We start from the raw sequence: 22,815 nt of genomic DNA, 5'->3' as shown, positions 1-22,815 counted from the left end.
AGACCTATTAAAGTTCCCGCAGTTTGGGGATAGGGTCCCACACGGTTATGTTGGGAAACATACCACTATAATTTCTTTTTTTCAACGGTTTAAGAGTCCTGTTTGAATTTCAGCCGGAATGTCTGCTAGAGTGGAATACTGATGGTCTACCACTTATGAAAAGAACTCCTTGGAGATGAAAATTCAAGACATTGCTGCTATTGATCTATAGGAAGAAACAGGGGTAGTAGGTTGACTTGGGCACCTGCCACCCATTGTATACCACAAATTTTTGGGTCTTTTGACTGACCACACAGTGCTATATTTGGATTTTCCTCTCTAGTTACAACTCATTTTTCCTTTGCCTACAAATACATCGAATAGTCTAACGTATTCTTTCCATAGTCTTCTGTCTTCATACACCTGACAACATTGAGATTAGCAAATAATTCTTCTTTGCGCAAGGGGTTAACTACTACTGCACTGTAATTGTTCTGTGACTACTTTCTTGGCAAAAGTAGAAGAGACACTTTAACTTTGATAAGCAGCTCTTCTAGGAGGATACACCAAAATCAAACCGTTGTTCTCTAATCTTGGATATTGCCATAGCCTCTGTACCATGGTCTTCCACTGTCTTGGGGTAGAGTTATCTTGCTTGACAGTATACTCGTGTACACTATTCTATCTTATTTCTATTCCTCTTATTTTTGTTGTTTTGTTTTGATAGCTCATTTATGAAAAATCTATTTTAATGTTACTGTTCTTGAAATATTTTAATTGTTTATTACTAATCTTGCAGTTTATTGATTTCCTTATTTCGTTTCTTCACTGGGCTGTTTTTCCACTGGAGCCTTTAAGCTTAAGGCATTATGTTTTTTTAAATAGTTGTAGCTTAGCTAGTAGTAAAAATAATAATATTCCTAGAAAGTGGCCTCAAAGAATCACTTTGAACATTGGTATCCACTTGTGCAATTATCTCATCAATTCTATTAATATATAATACAGGACCAAAAATGGGGGAAGAAATCAAGGACTGCTTCTGCCCACCTGACACTGTCCATCTCATAATAGGCCCTTGCTCCCCCTACATTCAAGGAAGAAATCAAGGACTGCTTCTGCCCACCTGACACTGTCCATCTCATAATAGGCCCTTGCTCCCCCTACATTCAAGGAAGAAATCAAGGACTGCTTCTGCCCACCTGACACTGTCCATCTCATAATAGGCCCTTGCTCCCCCTACATTCAAGGAAGAAATCAAGGACTGCTTCTGCCCACCTGACACTGTCCATCTCATAATAGGCCCTTGCTCCCCCTACATTCAAGGAAGAAATCAAGGACTGCTTCTGCCCACCTGACACTGTCCATCTCATAATAGGCCCTTGCTCCCCCTACATTCAAGGAAGAAATCAAGGACTGCTTCTGCCCACCTGACACTGTCCCTCTCATAATAAGCACTTGCTCCCCCTACATTCAATCACAAAATATACAAAGGCTCCTAAAGCCTTCTATCAGAAATAGTTTATCTTAACATGGTGTAAGGCAAAGGATAGCTCATTAATGTCTAATATGTTATCAGGCATGGTGACAGTGAGCTCCTCAATGCCTCACATATTGTAAGGCATGATTAAAGTAAAATCATTAATGTCTTATGTGGAATAAGATATAGTAAATGTGAGCTCATCAAGGACTAACATAGCATAGAGCATGGTGAACGTGGGCTTATCTAGGACTAACATGGTGTAAAGCATGGCCAATGCGAGCTCATCAAGGGCTGACATGGTGTAAAGCAGGGCAAATGTGACTCCATCAAGGACTAACATTGCATAAAGCATGACAAATGTAAGCTCATCAAGGACTAACATGGTGCAAGGCATGACAAAGGCGAGCCCATCAATGCCTAACATGGCATAAGGTATGGTGAAGGTGAACGCATCAATGTTTTATGTGGAATAAAACATGGTGATGGGAGCTCATCAATGCTTTATGTGGCATAAGACATGAAGGTGAGCTCATCAATGTTATACGAGGCATAAGGCAGGGTTACAGTGAGCTCATCATGGACTAATATGGCATAAGGTATGCTGAAGGTGAGCTCATCAATGTTTTATGTTGAATAAAACATGGTGAAGTGGAGTTCATTAGTGCTTTATGTGGCTAAAACATGGTGAAGGCGAGCTCATCAATGCCTTTTGAGGCATAAGACAGGGTAACGGTGAGCTCATCAAGGACTAGGCGAAAATGGCATAAGGCATGAAGTTGAGCTCATCAATGCTTTATGTGGCATAAGATATGGTGGAGATGAGCTCATCAATGCCTTACAAGGCAGTGAGCTCATCACTATCTTACTTTATTATGAAATATGGTGAAGGTGAGCTCATCAACACATTATGTGTGGTAAAGTATGGTCAAGGTGAGCCCATGTCTAAAATGGTGTAAGGCATAGTAAAAGTAAGATTATTAATGCCTTACCTGAAGCCAAAAAGATGGTGATAGTGAGCTCATTGATATTATTATTATTATTATTAATTGCTAAGCTACAACCCTAGTTGGAAAAGCAGAATGCTATAAGCCCAGGGGCTCCATCAGGGAAAATAGCCCAGCCAGTGAGGAAAGGAAACAAGGAAAACTAAAATACTTAGAGACCAGTAACACTAAAAAAATATCTCCAATATAAACTATGAAAACTTTAACCAAACAAGAGGAAGAGAAATAGGATTGAATAGTGTGCCCGAGTGTACCCTCAAGCAAGAGAACTCTATGTAACATGAGGTAAGGCATTGATGAGCGATATCCTAATCTTTACCTTTCTTAGTATTTTTTTCTACTTTTCCTTATCTACTGTATCTATACATTAGATGTTAGATAAGTATATAGGTTGTGTTTCCTGTTTCTCTCTTCCAATTTTACTTTGTTCTTTTACAAATTTTCTCTAACTTCATAATCTTATACTACTCCACATTTTGCCATAATTTATTCACTTTAATATCTTCAAAACTTCAAAAGTTCAAAGTTGGAGCAAATGCTTTTTTGTTGACCAGGCGGACATGAGTCTTTTTATAGTTTATTTATGACATATTTGTTTTTGATGTTGTTAATAGTTTATATATGACATGTCTGTTTTGACGTTGTTACTTATTTTAGAATGATTTATTGTTAATTTGTTCTCTTCATTTATTTATTTCCTTATTTCCTTTCCTCACTGGGCTAATTTTCCCTGTTGGAGCCCCTAGGCTTATAGCATCTTGCTTTTCCAACTAGGGTTGTAGCTAGGATAGTAATAATAATAATAATAATAAACATGAATGCACTTAAAAGATTGTGAATATAAAAAAATCTTTAAATTCTTATCTAGTTTCAATTCCTTAGAAACTCACCTCATCAAGCATAGTCTGTAAACGGGCTTTTGTATTTTCACTGTCTGAAGTTATGGCTGATAATTTACTTTGTAGCCTTGTCATCATTGCGTCCATTTCATCTCTCTCTTTCTGCATTTTGGTAAACCTGAAAAAATGTAGTGGAACTCAGAAACTGTGAATATCCACGGACTAAATATACAGAAGGTCCTAAACTTACAACCATTTGGATACAACCACAAATACAACCGATATAATAAATCTCAAGATATCGAATCAAAAGTTCACATACTGTAATAAGACAAAGAAATACAATAATAAAACAATACATCATTTAACCCTTTTACCCCAAAAGGACGTACTGGTACGTTTCACAAAACTCATCCCTTTACCCCCATGGACGTACTGGTACGTCCTTGCAAAAAAATGCTATTTAAAACATTTTTTTTGCATATTTTTGATAATTTTTTGAGAAAATTCAGGCATTTTCCAAGAGAATGGGATCAACCTGACCTCTCTATGACGAAAATTAAGGCTGTTAGAACAATTTAAAAAATATATACTGCAAAATGTGCTTGAAAAAAAATAACCTCTGGGGGTTAAGGGTTAGAAATAGCCTGGGGGTAAAAGGGTTAATAAAGTAAGCAAAACATTTGCAATAACCTGATATTTATTTCAGATGAGAAAGGAGTATTCGTTGACTCTTTTGTAGCTGGAAATCGTACAAATGAGTTAGGTTAGGCCTACCACTGGCCAGAATTTGATAAAATTCGACTTACTAACGATCAGACTTACAAAAAGTTTCTTGGAACCTATTAACTCTTTTACCCCCAGGCTATTTGGAAATTTCCAACCCTTAACCCCCAGGGGGTTGTTTTTTACCCAGCACATTTTGCAGTATATTTTTTTTAAATTGCTCTAACAGCCTTAATTTTTGTCATAGAGAGGTCAGGTTGGTCTCTTTCTCTTGGAATATGCCTGAATTTTCTCAAAAAATTATCAAAAATATGAAAAAAAAAAATTTTATAGCATTTTTTTGCAAGGACGTACCGGTACATCCATGGGGGTAAAAGGATGGCTTTTGTGAAACGTACCAGTACGTCCTTTGGGGGTAAAAGGGTTAAGTTTCTGAGCTGGGGACCTTCTATATATACTACGTGAAATATACAATATGAAATTTGAAAAAAATAAAAAATTAAACTTACTGTTCTTGAGTAACCTTATACGAATCTGTTGAATCCTTCAATTGCTTTTCTTGCTGCTTTGTCACATTCATCAACTCACTGACTGTCTTTTTGGCCTCATCAAGGTTTGATTGCAGAGATGTGACTTTAGCCTTCTCTTCGTTCAGTTGCACCTGCAAGTCTCGCAATTGGGGCCCTCCCAATCTGATGGTTGAGCCTCCTGAAGCGGCTGGGCTGCTGCCTACAAACCACAAAACAACATATTGAAATAGTGAACAAATATATCATAACCACCTCCAAAAGGTTCAATTTCAAAACACCCCTTTAAAAGATACAATTTTAAAAGAAATGTTTTATGCTATATTTCTTTATTCCTGTTTGGTTAAATATATTGTCAATAAAGCATAGTAAAAGTTAAGAAAAGAACAATTTTGCATAACGGTTAAACTTATTGCTTGCAAACTATATAACCTATTTAAGAAAAATTGAAATCTTTACAGTGAATAAAATGTTATATTGGGAAATGGTTTGTATTTCCCCAACTACTTTTAATTTTTTTCACATTCCCCCCCTCTAGATTTTTTGGTCCACTCAACATTGTCTTACGACTAGCAACAACGCCCTGCACCAACTTCATACATTCAAGTGAAAAAAAATTTTACCTTGCAAAAATAAATTCAATAAAAAGGTAGGATGACCAACTAAAGATTTAATTCATCCTCCCTTCCTTCAGTTACATATCAAATTGTATATCAATTTACATTGGGTACAATATATTTTTTTTTCAGACTCATGATTTAACAAAAAGCAATAGGAATAGACAACCTTTTAAACACAAAGGAGATCCAGTACTTACAAATAAAAAAAATAAAAAAAACACCAGTAACCCTCTTAATACATTTGGATAAACTTAATAAAGTAATGTAAAAAATAATAATTGGATTATTGAAAAAACATTTTGAGAATATTAATTTTGTATCAACAACTATTATAATATATTCAATAATCAAATTCATGGACAAAGAACTAGTATAATTATGGGAGGCCATTTCAGCCCTAAAATTGCCAACCTATATTCAAATTTTCACAAATCTAAATTCTTCCAATTAATTGATGCTCTTATTTAATACTAGAGGTATGATCTTTTATGTAAATTCAATATAACCCAATATACCCCGGATAAAAAATGACTACATAAGGGGGTCGACAAAGGTGGGGGAAATATCAAAGAAAGTGCAGGAAGGGAGGCTGAGATGGTATGGACACCTGATGAGGAGAGATGAGGACCACGTTGGGAGACATACTATGGAGATGGAGGTTCAGGGAAGAAGAAGAAGAGGGAGACCAAGAAAGAGATGGAGGGACTGTGTGAGAGGAGACTTACAGGAGAAGGGGATTGATGAGGCAGAAGCGCAGAATAGAAAAAGATGGAAACGGCTCATCCGCAACGGCGACCCCATATAAAAATGGGAACCAGCTGGGAAGAAGAAGAATATAACCCAAAGCACTTCAGATCTCTAAAAATCTATGTTAGCGAGCCACCTAAAATAAAATAAAAGCTAAAAGTATAAATCTCACCAATCAAAGGACTCCTTGGTCGCAGAACAGGCGAAGTGATGGGTGTTCTTACACGCTCCTGAGTTTCCTTTAGTCTTGCTTTGAGTGTCATAATTTCAGCTTTGGCATCCATGACCTGTTTAGTCAAGTTCTTGTTTTCACTTTGGAGGTTCTTCAACTGCCCCTCAGCTACATTCAACCTAAAAGAAAAGCCATATGAAATATGCACACTGTGCATAAACATCAGGGGTATCATGCAATATCTACATTCTGTAAACCAGAAAAAAATATCTTTCAAGGCAATCAGGACATTTTTCTTTTAGTTTTGTAAAAATTCTCCATTGTTTCTAACAATTCCATTCATAAAAAAAATGCTTAATATGAACCTCATGAAAATACAATGAAAAAATAGCAATTAAATTTACTTAGACTGAGCTTCCTTGTAGTCTGTGTTTGTTTCCAGCTTAGCTTGAAGCCGGGAACATCTTTCCATAAGTTCAGAGACTTGGTTTTCTAATCTCATAGTCTTTTCACTATCTGTCCTCTCTAAGTTGTTCTTTATGGACTCAATATTGGCAAGGACTATTGCCTGGGCTGACTGGTTTCGTGTCATGCTCTCCCTCTCGGCTAGCATTCTTGCTTCAGCTTCCTGTAAACAATACAAATTTCCTATAATTAAAACCAAACTTTGAAAACTTACTGCAAGCAATGATTAACCCTTTTACCCCCAAAGGACGTACTGGTACGTTTCACAAAAGCCATCCCTTTACCCCCATGGACGTACCGGTACGTCCTTGCAAAAAAATGCTATAAAAAATGGTTTTTCATATTTTTTGATAATTTTTTCTAGAAAATTCAGGCATTTTCCAAGAGAATGAGACCAACCTGACCTCTCTATGACAAAAATTAAGGCTGTTAGAGCAATTTAAAAAAAATATACTGCAAAATGTGCTGGGGAAAAAATAACCCCTTGGGGGTTAAGGGTTGGAAATTTCCAAATACCCCAGGGGTAAAAGGGTTAAAAAATTTGAAAAGTTAATGCCATTTAGACTAGGCTGTAGTAAACAGCAGTAATACCTTGATGATTTAAAAAACAGCACAGGTATCTATCTCTCTTGACTTTTTCTTTGTTTACTTATCCCATCATGAACAATTTAGAAAAAGTTAAAAGACCACTAACCTTAAGTAGTTTCATTTCTTCTCTCATGTTATCACACATAACTTGCATACGAGAGTGATCTTTTTGTAGCGACATGTATTCTCGACGTTGTGCTTCAATAGTGCCCTCGTGTCGACCAACAATGCCTGTAAAGCAGGGTATAAACCAAGACTTTATTGCGTAATTTATGTCGTTTCAAAGTTTAAAATGAGACAAGATTACAGATGAATATACAGTAAAGCCTCCTTAACGAAGGATTCACCAACCGCTGATTTTACTACAATATTAGCAACTGTACTTTTGATATCCTAGTAAAAAGCATAAAATGGTAAATCACTTAACAATGGCTGCTAAACTGGAAATACCAGGCAAAAATTTCAAACAGCAATGCATAGCTGCTCAATAGAGCAGTATATGTTAGTCCAATGAATGAAAGGTGCCTCCCATTCTTCTTTTTGTTCTATTTTCATTTCTGTGGATAATGTGGGAGGGTGGGCTGTGACACCCTAGCAGTACCAGCTGAACTCGGTTGAGTCCCTTGTTAGGCTGGGAGGAACGTAGAGAGTAGAGGTCCCCTTTTTTGTTTTTGTTTCTTTGTTGATGTTGGCTACCCCCCCAAAACTGGGGGAAGGGCCTTGGTATATGTATGTACTAAAGTTTATTGGGTTTTATCAGTCTATTTTATTCACTATACCGTTACTCAGTTCTTTGTTCTGCATTATCCTCATTCCTTTCTAATATCTTACTACCCTTTCCCCATTCATTCAGTATCTCAAACTGTATTCTATCTTTCTCAATTTCATTTAATACCAAATTCTACAAAGTTTCTCCGATTCATCCCTTTTTATTTCTAGTTTTTTAATGCATTTTATTATACATTTATGTCCATGAATATTCATTATTCCCTTCCGTATTCCATCTTTATTCCCTTTCTTATCACCCTTATTCCCCTTTTTTTAGCATTCCCCACTATATCCTATCTGGACTAATTTAATTTCATGAAGATTTTGTAGAGATAAATTAACTATACAGAATTCAACATAAATCCATTCCAAGACGTTTGAAAACAAAAACATGTTTAACCTTTACAGAAAATCTTTTTATAACCCCTTCTAATTTATTAATGAAAATATGAACTCTACATTCAAAATCTCAATGAATATGTTAACATAAGATCATGAATAAATAAATAAATATATATATATATATATATATATATATATATATATATATATATATATATATATATATATATATATATATATATATATATATATATATATATATATATATATATATATATATATATATATATATCGTATATACATATATATATATTTATATTATTATTATTACTATCCAAGCTACAACCCTAGATGGAAAAGCAAGATGCTTAAGCCCAGGGGCTCCAATACAGAAAAATAGCCCAGCGAGGAAAGGAAATAAGGAAATAAATAAATGAAGAGAACAAAATAACAATAAATCATTCTAAAAAAAGTAACAACATCAAAACAGACATATCACATATAAACTATTAACAACATCAAAAACAAATATGTCATAAATAAACAATAAAAAGACTCATGTCCGTAAATATAATTACCATGCAACGTGGAATTATTATTCTGCAGGGCTGCAAGTTGACGCTGTAGTACCTCGGAGTTATGTTGCAAAACCTTGACGCGTTCATCATTAAACTCGGCTTGAGAGAGAAGCTTCACATTTTCACTCCTACAATATAAATATTTAAAAATAAAACTTCAACTTTACAATAATGCAGTAGTTCCTTAACCGTTTTACCCCCAAAGGACGTACTGGTACGTTTCACAAAACCCATCCCTTTACCCCCATGGACGTACCGGTACGTCCTTGCGAAAAAACTGCTATTTAATTTTTTTTTTTGCATATTTTTGAAAATTTTTTGAGAAACTTCAGGCATTTTCCAAGAGAATGAGACCAACCTGACCTCTCTATGACAAAAATTAAGGCTGTTAGGGCAATTTGAAAAAAATATACTGCAAAATGTGCTTGAAAAAAAAATATCCCCTGGGGGTTAAGGGTTGGAAAGTTCCAAAAAGCCTGGGGGTAAAAGGGTTACCCCTTTTACCCCCAAAAGGACGTACTGGTACGTTTCACAAAAGCCACCCCTTTACCCCCATGGACGTACCGGTATGTCCTTGCAAAAAAAAAAGCTTTAAAAATTTCTTTTTTTCATATTTTTGATAATTTTTTGAGAAAATTCAGGCATTTCCCAAGAGAATGAGACCAACCTGACCTCACTATGACAAAAACTAAGGCTGTTAGAGCAATTTAAAAAAAATATACTGCAAAATGTGCTGGGAAAAAAATAACCCCCTGGGGGTTAAGGGTTGGAAATTTCCCAATAGCCTGGGGGTAAAAGGGTTAAAGCAGCAACTGTCTTTAATCCCTGCCAATTAGGTAACACATGAGACCCAAAATCTATGCCTTTAAGAATGCTTCAAAATACTTTATCAAGATACATACATTGTTTTTTCCATTGTACTTCTAAGTCTATTATATTCGTCCTGTTGCATTTTTTCATTCTTCTTGACTTCAGTTCTATAGTCATCATGTTCTTTATTGGATTCTTCCAATTTCTTCCTGGCTTCCTCCAATTCTTTTTGTATCTTCTGCACATCTTCCTGTGGCACTCCAAACATCTGAGGTGGTTGCTTTACAGGAGGAGTTCTCTGCTACATAGAAGAAAATTTATTGAATATTCTGGACTACAGTATTTATTACAATTCACAGCAAACTATTTACAAGTAAAAAAAAAAAAAATCTTATTCTACTCTTGACAAAACATATCGTCACCCTCATAAACTAACTACCTAAGTCATTTTCTCCACTTGTTGGGAAATAAAAAAAAATTCTCATTTCCTAATTGTTTATATCATTATCTTGAGTTTCAATTCACAAACTCTTAACAGAAGAATTTTTGAATTAGAATTTGTTAATTGAAGCTCAATATAATGATATAAAGAATTAGGAAATGAGAAGGTTTTTTATTTCCCAACAAGTGGAGAAAATGACTTAGGCAGTTAGTTTATGAGTGAGGATATGGCAAAATTATTCAAATTATCTCACTCTATATACTTCCCTAAATAGAATACTTACTGTCTTAGGTGAACGTTCACTGCAGAAACTCTTGTACATATCCCTTTGTTTTGTAATGTTATCCATGAGGGATTCTTGACGTTCCCTTAGCGCTTGCAATTCATTTAACTGTCCCTTCAAAGACTTCAGTTCTTCCTGAGACCAAAAGAAAAGAATATTCTCTATTCAAATATATGATTAAAATGGGCATGCAACGTTAAAGCCAGGTCCAAAAGAGTTAGTATATTTGAGCTAGTGTGAAAAAATGGAAAGTTTCATAAAAGCCAGTACCAAAATTGCTATTATGACAAAATAGCTAGTACAGTATTATCTACAAACGTGAACTGATTCAGATCCCTCTCACGATCACTCTCATCTATTAGTTTTCGTTCTCTCATACAAATTATAAATAGCATTGAACATCAAATAGAAATGCTTAGTACTATACCTCCATATCCTTTGTTCTACTACTGACAGTAGCAGCTTCGTTAGTTTCCATGTCTTCCGACAATTTTCGTAGAGACTCTCGTAACATCTTGTTCTGCTCTTGAAGTTCCGAGACATTACGGAAAGCAACAAGACGATCTGATATTACATCTGCTGACGTAGGTCCTGACATTTCCCCTGCAAGAACATCAGTTATGAAATATCACAAACAATGGTAAAATCTAAAACATTGTCACTAAAGGGCTATGAAATAAAATGTAAATAATATATTATTGTGGTGGATAATGTGGGAGGGTGGGCTGTGACACCCTAGCAGTACCAGCTTAACTCGGTTGAGTCCCTTGTTAGGCTGGGAGAAACGTAGAGAGTAGAGGTCCCCTTTTTGTTTTTGTTTCTTTGTTGATGTCAGCTACCCCCCAAAATTGGGGAAGTGCCTTGGTATATGTATGTATGTAAGATACAAAACACCACACTATGTATAATTGAGAATGGAAAATCGTTCAGAATGTCAATTATTCTTTTACCTAGCAGTTCAATTATTGCCAATAGAAATAATTTAAAATTTAACATCTCTCTATACGATAGCTTCTAAACAAAATAAGCTTATACTTTGCTTAAATCTAAATTCTATCTTAAGCTAAGACATTATCGCATCCTAAAAAAATCATAGTTTATAAAAAGTTAATTGAGCTCTATTAAAAAATCATGATTTTGAAAAAATAATTGTATTATCAAAACTTTTGTAGCTGATTTTTCAAATTCGGAAGAATTTTCACACAACATTTATTGACCTTTTTATTTTATTTGTTGGTTGTACTATGCTAAGAATAATCTCTCAAAGGAAGGATTATCGGGAGCTAAAAATCATTATGATGATATGAGTAGTAATAGTATTAATTTTCACTATTATTATTACTATTATAATTATGTTTTTATTATGTAAGCGCTCAGTCGTATAAATGTCAGTAATGTAACAGAATTGTGAATGCTGGTGAATTTCGTGTACCAAATACAAGAACTAATGCGGATAAAGCATATTTAATGCGTTATGCTTCCTGTGACATCATAGAAATGGACTGTAGGAAAAATCATGACATATTAAATTTCAAAATTCTAGATGAGGAACATGACGTTTATCAAGGAAGTGACGTAATTTGAAATGAGTCTCGCTTCCAAAATTATATTTTATCTTAATTAAAAGATTTTTTTTTTTAAGAAATTGTTGTTAACACATGAATAGGAATAAATTTAGCTACTTCTTATACTATAAACACGCAGAATTCTATTACAAATATCCCTAACCTCTTCAGCACGATGGGTCACATGTGTGACCCTTTATTTTTGCCATACCAGCTGAACTCGGTTGAGTCCCTTGTTAGGCTGGGAGGAACGTAGAGAGTAGAGGTCCCCTTTTTGTTTTTGTTTCTTTGTTGATGTCGGCTACCCCCCAAAATTGGGGGAAGTGCCATGGTATATGTATGTATGTATATGTATTACGATGGGTCACACGGGTGTCCCAAAATTCTATCAAATCTCCCCTAGACATAAAGAAAGTCGGAACAGCCACGATACATTAGTTTCCCCTATTCGTAATGACTGTGGAGGTTATATTCGTCTACTATAGAAAATGATTGAATATGAATCCGAACAAGACCATCAATTATTAAGGTTATATTATGGGATACGAAACCAATGAAAACACACTAGCTTTTGGAAATGCACTTTGTTTTCAATGATATTTTCTTTAGTCTAGAATATACTGTACAAGACCTTTTGTCCGATTAACAAAAATTGATGCTTATTGGTTTAAACATGGAGACAAACCAATTAACTGAAGTAATAATATTTCTCAGCCTTATGCCACCAAGTAGGATTAGTATTCTGAACAACATTGAACAAGTTGCAAAACTGACCATATCACAGCAGCCTACTAAACAGATTCTGTCTCACAAAAATATGCAGTTTAATAATATAATCAAGTCACTTTTTCAAACTTACAAGCCTGGCTTCAAAAAATCAATCTTGAATGAGTGTTGTGAATTGGAAAGATGGTGAGATGAGACCAAAAAGAATTACAGCAATGGCAAGAAAACAGTTATGTTGAAAGCCAAAGGATACTGCGTAAAATTCTAAAAACTGACAAAATTGTAACAAAACTCCATACAAGAAATTCAACTTATTATTATTATAGGTGGCTTTGGCATTGGTAATACTGCTTAACCCTTTTAACCCCCAGGCTCTTTGGAAATTTCCAACCCTTAACCCCCAGGGGGTTATTTTTTCCCTGGCACATTTTGCAGTATATATTTTTTAAATTGCTCTAACAGCTTTAATTTTTGTCATAGAGAGGTCAGGTTGGTCTCATTCTCTTGGAAAATGCCTGAATTTTCTCAAAAAATTATTAAAAATATGAAAAAAAAAAATTTATAGCATTTTTTTGCAAGGACGTACCGGTACGCCCATGGGGTAAAGGGATGAGTTTTGAGAAACGTACCAGTACGTCCTTTGGGGGTAAAAGGGTTAATTTTAATAATATATGAACAAAGGTATCTTAAAATGTACAGCTATTTTAATTCTTACTTGGAATAGGTGGTGGTGGGAGACCAGCTCTTGCAGCCTCTACCTGAGTTACAAGAACAGTCACTTGTTTGCTCAAGTCTTTGGCTTGTTGGTTTAGACGCTCATTCTCTCTTTCCAGGTATGATCGCCTTCTCACTGCTTCATCCAAGTCGAGTTTCTGAAGATAAATACTTAAAAGTGAAAAGGCTGAGAAAACTTAAAAGTTTCCCCACAAACCAATTACCTTTCCCTAACCTACTCATGTATTCAATTACCTTTCCCTAACCTACTCGTGTATTCAATTCCCTTTCCCTAACCTACTCATGTATTCAATTCCCTTTCCCTAACCTACTCATGTATTCAATTACCTTTCCCTAACCTACTCATGTATTCAATTACCTTTCCCTAACCTACTCATGTATTCAATTACCTTTCCCTAACCTACTCATGTATTCAATTACCTTTCCCTAACCTACTCATGTATTCAATTACCTTTCCATAATCTACTCATGTCTTCCAAATGAATACTATAAGTTTAAAAGAATAAAGTTTGCTTTGTAAGACTTAATATGTTTTATTACTTATTTGTATGAAAAATGAGTACATAAATTTTGTAACAATGATCAACGATATCTATCATTAATGATTTTTTTAAACTGATCCAAAGTTTCAGCATAAAAATACCAAAACCTGATACAGTACAGTGGAACCTCTACATCCGAACGTATCTACATCCGAATTTTCCAACATCCGAAGTAAAATTCGAGCAAATTTTTGACTCTACACCCGAATTTTATTTCGACACACTAAGTAAGCAATTTTCGTCGTACCGGTTGTATCCAAATTTTTCGACACGCAAAGTACAATTCGAACACGTTCCGACTCTACACCCAAATGTTTTTTTCGACACCTGAAGTAAACAATACTCGTACGCGTAGTCGGTGCTCATAGCGCCTGATGTGTTTTTTATTCCCGCAGATAGAAGGCAGCACTTCGACCTCGGAGGGACCCTCAATTAGCGTGGCTTGGGACATTCCTCTGTTTTCGTTGGCTTCGTGTGGTTGTGCCCTGTGCGTTCTGCTATTAACTGTGTTTTAATCGTGATTTTTTACATTCATCCTTTTACGGTATTTTACGTAAATCATGGGTCCTAAAAGGCTTAGTTTCACAAGTGGTAGTGGTAGTGGTGAGAAAAGGAATAAGGGAATGCTTTCTTTAGAAGTAAAGCAAGGAATTATTGAAAAGCATGAGCGTTGCGTCCGTATGAGTGAACTTGCAATAGGTTCGGCGCAAATAAAAGAGGTTAGGAAAATATCAAGACGTGGTCGACTTCGACAAATACCATCCAAAGAAATTGCAGGTTTGTCGTGTAGTTGCGCAGTTTGATGATGTTTCCCTAACTTATTTTCGAAACATTCTGAAAAGCTTTCCCAAGCAACTTTCTATCGATAGCTTCTTTAAAAAAAACTCCGAAGCGAACTCGTGATGAAGAGGAAGGAAGTGGTTCAAAGAAAACAGCAAAGAGTGAAGAGAATAAAATTCAATCAATTTTAAGTGTAGAGAGTGAAAGTGATTAAAATCAATCATCAAAAAGAAAAAAAGAAAATGTAAAAAAAATATAAAATATAAAAATAAAAAAAAAAATAAGCTAAGTTATGTTAAGGTTCACTTAGTGTAAGTTAGAATAAGTTACGGTAGTGTACGTTTATTTTAGTTAACCTCTCCACCTCCTCGCCGCCCGTCCGTCTCCTCTCTGCGTAGCAAGACCGACACCTGCGCTGGACTTTCTAAGGTAAAGTGACGCTAAAAACCTGTTTCTTATTTATTATTTCTTGATAATTATTCTTTTTACATGTCTATTATCTAATTTAGTGTGCATTATTCTCATGGGAAATTATGTGTAGTAGTTTATTAAGAAGTTATCATAGGTTTTTCGGCTCAATCACGGATTAATCCTATTTCAATGTATTCTTATGGGAAAATTCGTTTCGACATCCGAACATTTTCTACATCCGAAGTCGGTTGTGGAACGGATTAAATTCGTATGTAGAGGTACCACTGTACAATGGATTCAAATATAATTGCCATTACCGGAAGAAAAACCACATTTCATAATCAAAGAAAAGGATGCAAAATTAAAAGTTGGAAAACTATGACAAAATAATACTGTAGCAATCATCATAATAAGGAATCATAACTTTGCATTCTAAGTCATAATACTTTAACCCTTTTACCCCCAGGCTATTTGGAAATTTCCAACCTTTAACCCCCAAGGGGGTTATTTTATTCCCAGCACATTTTGCAGTATATTTTTTTAAATTGCTCTAACAGCCTTAATTTTTGTCATAGAGAGGTCAGGTTGGTCTCATTCTCTTGGAAATTGCCTGAATTTTCTCAAAAAAATTATCAAAAATATGAAAAAAAAATTTTTATAGCATTTTATTTGCATGGACGTCCCAGTACGTCCATGGGGGTAAAGGGATGGCTTTTGTGAAACGTACCAGTACGTCCTTTGGGGGTAAAAGGGTTAAGTTTCAACTGTAAATGTAAAACTTAAAAATTGCATATAACAATCTATGCAAACATAAAAATCTAACCTGTTTTTCTGTTTGAGACAAGCAGGACTCCAGTTGCGCATGCAATGAATTGATAGTTTCCAAGGCCTTTTGATGTTCTTCCCGATGCTTCTTGAAAACAGGCACACGTTCCTCAATTTCCTGTTATTAAAAAATTCAAGTAAAACCAATGAAATGACTAACTCAGGAGTTTACTGGTGTACTGTAGATATATATACCTAGCCACAATATTGAAATTTTAAGAATAAAAATAAACTAATAAACTAAAAAAAATCTAGCTCTTAAAAATGATATAATCAAATTAAGTTTCAAAGTAAATTCAAGTAAAACCAATGAAATGACTAAATCAGGAGTTTACTGGTGTACTGTAGATATATATACATAGCAACAATATTGAAAATTTAAGGATAAAAATAAAAAATTAATAAACTAAAAAAAATTCTAGCTCGTAAAAATGATATAATCAAATTAAGTTTCAAAGACTAGAGCACATCTAAGAAGAAAAGTATAAATAAACTAATCAGTTACCTCAACAATTCCATCTACATATCGATGAAGCCTTTTGTTTTCCTCCTCTGTTGCATGAAGCTTTTCAGAAACATTCATAAACTCAGAATACAGCTGTGTAAGACTTAGGCCACGGCTGATCAAATGGCTTGCGGCGCTTGCTGCTGGGGATAGTTCTTCCAGACCTGAAGTATCTGTAAAATCCATTAAACCATATTCAGTGCATCTTGTATACTATGATTAGACCTAATCCATACTATACATACATACATATACCAGGGCACTTCCCCCAATTTTGGGGGGTAGCCGACATCAACAAGAAACAACAAAAAAGGGGACCTCTACTCTCTACGTTCCTCCAGCCTAACCAGGGACTCAGCCGAGTTCAGCTGGTACTGCTAGGGTGCCACAGCCCAACCTCCCATACTATATATAGTGCTATATTGTTCTTACTTCTATTGCTTTTATACATTTCATAGATTTGATGTGGGCTTGCATGGACTAGACAACATTGGACTAAGATTTTCAGTAAATCTAAAATAAGCTACAATATCTACTACAAACTATTTGCAGTTTGCAGGAATCCCACAACCCCACTTGGATCTATTTGTGAAAATTACTGGATGGTTTTCATTTCAAGTGAATCCTCCAAAGCATATGACCTTTTGACTAATAACCCAACAACTATTATCTTTCAAAATTAATCATCTAAATACTGACATTATTCTAAAACGCATTTAGAACCCAGAAATGACATTATTCTAAAACGCATTTAGAACCCAGAAATTAAATTAAAATATTACTAAAGTACTTATACAAACAAAAAATTTTTTTTTAAATTACTGGATTTCAATATTCAACCAACATTCATATAACATCCGGGTGGATGGTATGCCCCGACCACTCAACTCACAGCGCTACCTTCACTTTAACCCTCGACCTAGGACTCGTGTGTTGGTTGAGGGGGCCAGTGTAGCTTAATCCTTTGTAGATCTAGGTTGTGACAAATTGGCTGTCAGGCTCATGATTTATGAACAGGGAGCAATGACCTCAAGTGTCAACAATTATTTTTATGTTTCATAGCTAATTAACAGGAATAATAAAAACAAATTGAGCATTGCATTATAAAGCTGAATAATTTATTCATATCGCACTTAAGGTTATATGAAAAGATGACACAAAAAGGCATCACCAAATCCTCAGAGGGTTAAGGTCACAGATTTGTATGGTTGGGAAAAATACAAATTGATTAAAATGTTAAGATTTGTTCCGATACATAATACAATCCCCTGAGGATCTAATGATGTGGATTCACCGATGCCCCGCTTTAAGAATGAGTTCGTCACTGAATAAACATTCAAGCATAAATCATTCACTGAAGCCCTTTTATTCCATCGACTTCCATTATAAACATTGAGATACATTCCCAGCAGCTCCGCAAAATTTATTGATTTCCCAATCCAAAGGCAAAGGTTTGTATTCGAGTTGGATCAAACAAGATAAAATAACGATTGACTACCAAGAATTCTGAATGGGATCAGTAAAGGATACTTTTTCTCAGAAAATGTGCATGAACTGAATTCAAATTATATCTCATATCAGTCTCAAAAATGGGTTTAATTAACTTGACTTGATCAAGAGGAACAGTTAAAATAGCATTTTTTTTTTCACACTTTCAACCTAAATATATTCAAGAGATAAAAGTAATATATGAGATTGAACAGAAATAGATTTGACTTCAACTTTATTCATGATTTTGTTCAACTTTTAAATATAAGATTTTGAAAATTGAGGTTGGAATCTTGTTATATATTACTATCCATTGGAAGCATGCACTGATTTAGTGTTTATTAATCCATACCCAGTTCAACAAGGCACAATTAAAAAATGAGGAACTGTAATGTCACTTGCATCATTCAGAGAAATATTGAATTAAATATAAAAATTTAATTAAATATGAAAATAGACATTTTTTTAACCCTTTTAACCGCAAAAGGACGTACTGGTACGTTTCACAAAAGCCATCCCTTTACCCCCATGGACGTACTGGTACGTCCTTGCAAAACAAATGCTATAAAAAAATTTTATTTCATAAATTTGATATTTTTTTTAGAAAATTCTGGCATAACCCTTTTACCCCCAAAGGACGTACTGGTACGTTTCACAAAAGCCATCCCTTTACACCCATGGACGTACTGGTACGTCCTTGCAAAAAAATGCTATACAAAATTTTTTTTTTCATATTTTTTATATTTTTTTTTTTTTAGAAAATTCCGGCATTTTCCAAGAGAATGAGACCAACCTGACCTCTCTATGACAAAAATTAAGGCAGTTAGAGCAATTTAAAAAAAAATATACAGCAAAATGTGCTGGGAAAAAAATAACCCCTTGGGGGTTAAGGGTTGGAAATTTCCAAATAGCCTGGGGGTAAAAGGGTTAATATGACCAACTTAATTCAAAATATCTTTTCTCTTGTTTTGTTAGAAATCAACACACAAATCAGTTCCTTACTCACACAAGTAAATTATTCTCCCATCAGACCTATATACTCTACTGCAGCCAAATGCATATGCCTCCAAATATGACACTTACCTTTTTTAGCACCAGCACTCAAAAGCACATTAGCCTTATCCAACTCGTCCTTCAGCTCCTTCACCAAAGCTTCAGACTGTCTTCTGGCCACTGCGTGTTCTTCCTCTAATTTTTCTTTTGTTCTTTCCAAAAGGCCATACTGTTCACTTGCACTCTGTAATAGTTGACGATGTTCTTCTAAGGCCTTTTCCAATTCACCACAACGTTCTTTCTCATCTTCTGCCGACCCTAGAAAATAGGAAAGAAACAATAAAGTAGTTCATTAATAACCTTGTGCAACTTTAGATAAAAATACAATTTTACAAATTTAAATACTTTCTTATTACATACCTTTGCCTAACTAAAGCAATAGATAAGTTTGAATAAGAACAGTTCAATAATAAAGTACACTTATAAAGCATGTGTAAGGATGGTGTGCAAAATGGAACACTTTGAGTTAAAACATATACCTAATAGAGGTGGCTCAGAGGGCTCAATTTTAATGAACATTTTAAACCTTATCAAACGTATTGCAACTCCTTATAAATCTAACGATTGGATTAAATATTACCACAAGTTAATGGTCAGATTGAAAGTCTGACCTTCTGAGAAGTACCAAACATCCAAAAACCATAGCCAACACAATACCACAAACCAAACACACACCGCTTATAGAGTAATTTCAAATAAAGTATATCATTTCATTATGATTATTATCATTATTTGATTTAAGATAATGGCTGCCGAAGTGGCGTTAAATTTACAAAACGGCCTCCTATTGATCTAATCTCAACAGCACTGCAATTTGCCAGAAACTATGCTATTCCCCTTCTTAGAGAGGATATATATTCATCAGTAAATAAAGGAATTCTTTACTTAAAAAGGGGTACACCTAAATATAAGTTTATGTACAAAGTCCCAGGGCGTTCCAAGGTACGATGATCGACCTTTCATTGTCGTACGACTGCTCATCATCAGGCTTGAAGTAAACTGAAAAATGAAGCCTCAGTGCCTCTATTTATTTAAATTTGGGCGGCGAATTCTCGTTGGCTGGAAATGCTCCGGGCCAAGCGATGAGCCAGGTAATCGAGTCATGGGACCGTCACTTGTGTGAGACTCCCAGTTAGAGAAATCTGCTTTCTGTTTGGCCATGACCCTTACTGGGAGAGGATCCGTTCCAAACAAACTGCTGACATTGTTGGTGGTGTTGTCATGATTGGTATGGCTGATTGTATTTGGGGGGAGGGGGGGGGAGGGGAGGCTCCTTCAGAAGGTAGGTAGGAGAAAATTTACTGCAGTGTTGTGGATAGGTTTCTCCTCCTGGATCAGTTGGGCCTCCAGAATTCTAATCTTCCTGCCGTTGGGGGCACCGCCGATGATTTCTTCATCTTCAGATAACTCCTCAAAGGGCTCGGAAGGCGAAAGAGGAACATCAGCTTCTTCCTCCGACAAAAAGTCTTTGCCGCTCCTCGGAACACTCGCGATCAGAGTTAAGAAGCGTTGTATTACGTTCAATGTCCTGTCTGGATGTTTGCTGTTCTACATCGCATACAGAAGGACGCTCGATGTTACGTACCAGAGCACGCTCACGCCCCGAAGGACGTTCGATGGAAGAACGCTCGACTTCACGCCCGGGAGGACGCTCGCGTTCTGCTGAACGCTCGATGGGAGGACGCTTGTGCTCTGATGAACGCTCGATGGGAGGACGCCTGACGTCACGTCTTGGAGGACGCTCGCGTTCTGTTGAACGCTCAATGGGAGGACGCTAACATCACGCTCGACGTCACATCCTGGAGGACGCTGAAATCACGCTCGACGTCACGTCCTGGAGGACGCTCGTGTTCTGTTGAACGCTCGATGGGAGGACGCCCGACTTCCTGAAAGCCAAAGCGTTCAACTTCACGTGTAGAACGTTTAACTTCCCGTTCATCTCTATGCATCGCCGCACGTTCAACGTGTTTAGAAACTTGATCAACAAGCGTTCGCCGACTCTCACCCTTGTGTCGTTTAGTGTTAAGAGAGGAGGTTTCCGTGTTCTGGTAGCCTTTCATGAATGATTAAAGCTTCTGCTGCATTTCTTGTAACATCTTAAAATTAGAATCTTGCAAAATACTAATCGCAAGCTCGTCCTCTCCACCACCCAAAGACCGCTTTGAGCGAACAGCGGGCGAGATCCAATCTGAAGGAGGCGAAGGAGCATGAAACGATGTCACTCCCAGTTCGGATAACTACTCAACAGCAGGACTACTCTCAACAGAATCTAATGTCCTAGCAGGACGCTTGGAAGGTGAGCTTCCTTCAGATGAAAAGGGCTGTTCCAATGACTACAGCCTGCTTGCGATGACCTGGAAGGACGTTGGTCAAATTTCCTCTTAAGAGGTCTAGAAGCTTGACACCAACCTCTTTTAGGACAATCATCCTCTGATGACAGGCCAAACATTTTAACCTCACCTTTACTATGGTAAAGGCGAACGTCCTGAGAAACGTCAACAGGAACGCTCAAGGGAACGTCTGCTCGGGAACTAGAGCCTCTCGTTTCCTTTCGTCTTTTGAAATTCCTTCTCCCAGGGGTTGGGGAGCTTGGAAGAGGTCCAGGACTAGGAGAACGACAAGCCTGAGCAGGCATACCCTCCACAGCACTAATAACACTCACTGCACCTTTAGTACTTTCACTTTTCAGCTGTTTAACATCAGCCATTAACTGCGTTCTATCCGCAGCGATAGACTCTACCTTCATACCCAACGCCTGGATAGCCAACATCATATCCTTAAGTGTTGGTTCATTGATGGTACTCGTAGTGGGATCTGGAACTACCACTACAGGGGAAGGAATAGGAACAGTGACATGGGAAGAGGAATCTTTAGAAGAAACAGAAGAACTACGTCTTTCCCTATCTTTTGCTAACTTTCGTATATAACGATCAAAATTCAGCCACTCATGATCAGACAAAATAAGGCATTCGTCACACCTATCATCAAGTTTGCAAACTTTACCCCTAAATTTAATACAGAATGAATGAGGATCAATGGAGGCCTTTGATAAACGGGTCTTACACCCACTAGCGCACACCCTAAAACCACTAGAGGGGGTGGCCATTTTGAACTTTGAAAGAGAGATTAAATACAAGCAAGGGTAAAAAAATCAATATCCAAACATATAACTAGAGTATTGTGACGAAGCAGGGAGAAGGTTGTGACTCAAAGTCAGGATGGAAGCAACTGAGTGGGTTTATTGTAGAACACACTCCTTTATATACAAAACCTCAAGCAACAAGAATTTTCATGTTCAAAAGTCGACACTGTTACCGATGAGAAAACAGACATGTTATTTCAGGTTCTTTTTAGTGCGAGGAGAGAGCGAAGATACAAGCACAAAATGAAGTATGTACGATCATGTGACACACGGTTGGTACAGTATCAAAACGAAAAACCAATCAAGCGAGAGTAAAAAAAACAAAATTATTGTACTTCACCAAAGGGACAGCAATAATCAGTCAAAAAGCGAGGATAATATCCAACTAATGTTACCGCTAGCGCCGGCAGGGAAGATATGAATACCGATGCAATGTTTTCTGGGTACCTGGCCAGAGGCACACAGGTAGCACACCTGGCTATCCAATCGGCAATTAGCGCGAGTTTTGAATTTTTCTGCCGTGACGTCAGGGACGTGAGCTATATATATAACCACCAGGTAAGTCTTGTGTTTAAAATCAAGCTTTTACACAACAATTAAATTCACACTTGAATACTTGTCTAATCCTTTAGGACCTATGATGAATGGAATACTAAGTTAGAAAAGTAGCCTT

General features: G+C 36.2%; 1 protein-coding gene across 5 annotated transcripts in view; it reads right to left on the bottom strand.

Moving 5' to 3' along the window:
* LOC137649226 (nucleoprotein TPR-like) overlaps positions 1 to 22,815 on the bottom strand; it is a 134,395-nt gene that overhangs the window by 85,923 nt on the left and 25,657 nt on the right. For all 5 annotated transcript variants that reach the window (XM_068382215.1, XM_068382236.1, XM_068382222.1 and 2 more), the window contains exons 7-19: positions 19,031 to 19,258; positions 16,460 to 16,632; positions 15,953 to 16,072; positions 13,377 to 13,533; positions 10,798 to 10,973; positions 10,371 to 10,505; positions 9,738 to 9,946; positions 8,836 to 8,963; positions 7,254 to 7,378; positions 6,499 to 6,722; positions 6,095 to 6,273; positions 4,538 to 4,757; positions 3,354 to 3,480 (exon numbers count right to left, since the gene is read on the bottom strand). In XM_068382215.1, the coding sequence (XP_068238316.1) occupies positions 3,354 to 3,480; positions 4,538 to 4,757; positions 6,095 to 6,273; positions 6,499 to 6,722; positions 7,254 to 7,378; positions 8,836 to 8,963; positions 9,738 to 9,946; positions 10,371 to 10,505; positions 10,798 to 10,973; positions 13,377 to 13,533; positions 15,953 to 16,072; positions 16,460 to 16,632; positions 19,031 to 19,258 (2,201 nt within the window). The remainder of the gene's footprint in view (positions 1 to 3,353; positions 3,481 to 4,537; positions 4,758 to 6,094; positions 6,274 to 6,498; positions 6,723 to 7,253; positions 7,379 to 8,835; positions 8,964 to 9,737; positions 9,947 to 10,370; positions 10,506 to 10,797; positions 10,974 to 13,376; positions 13,534 to 15,952; positions 16,073 to 16,459; positions 16,633 to 19,030; positions 19,259 to 22,815) is intronic.

This window comes from Palaemon carinicauda, chromosome 1 (genome assembly GCF_036898095.1).
Source record: "Palaemon carinicauda isolate YSFRI2023 chromosome 1, ASM3689809v2, whole genome shotgun sequence".
Lineage (NCBI taxonomy): Eukaryota > Metazoa > Arthropoda > Malacostraca > Decapoda > Palaemonidae > Palaemon > Palaemon carinicauda.
This window is presented reverse-complemented; position numbering and strand designations above follow the sequence as displayed.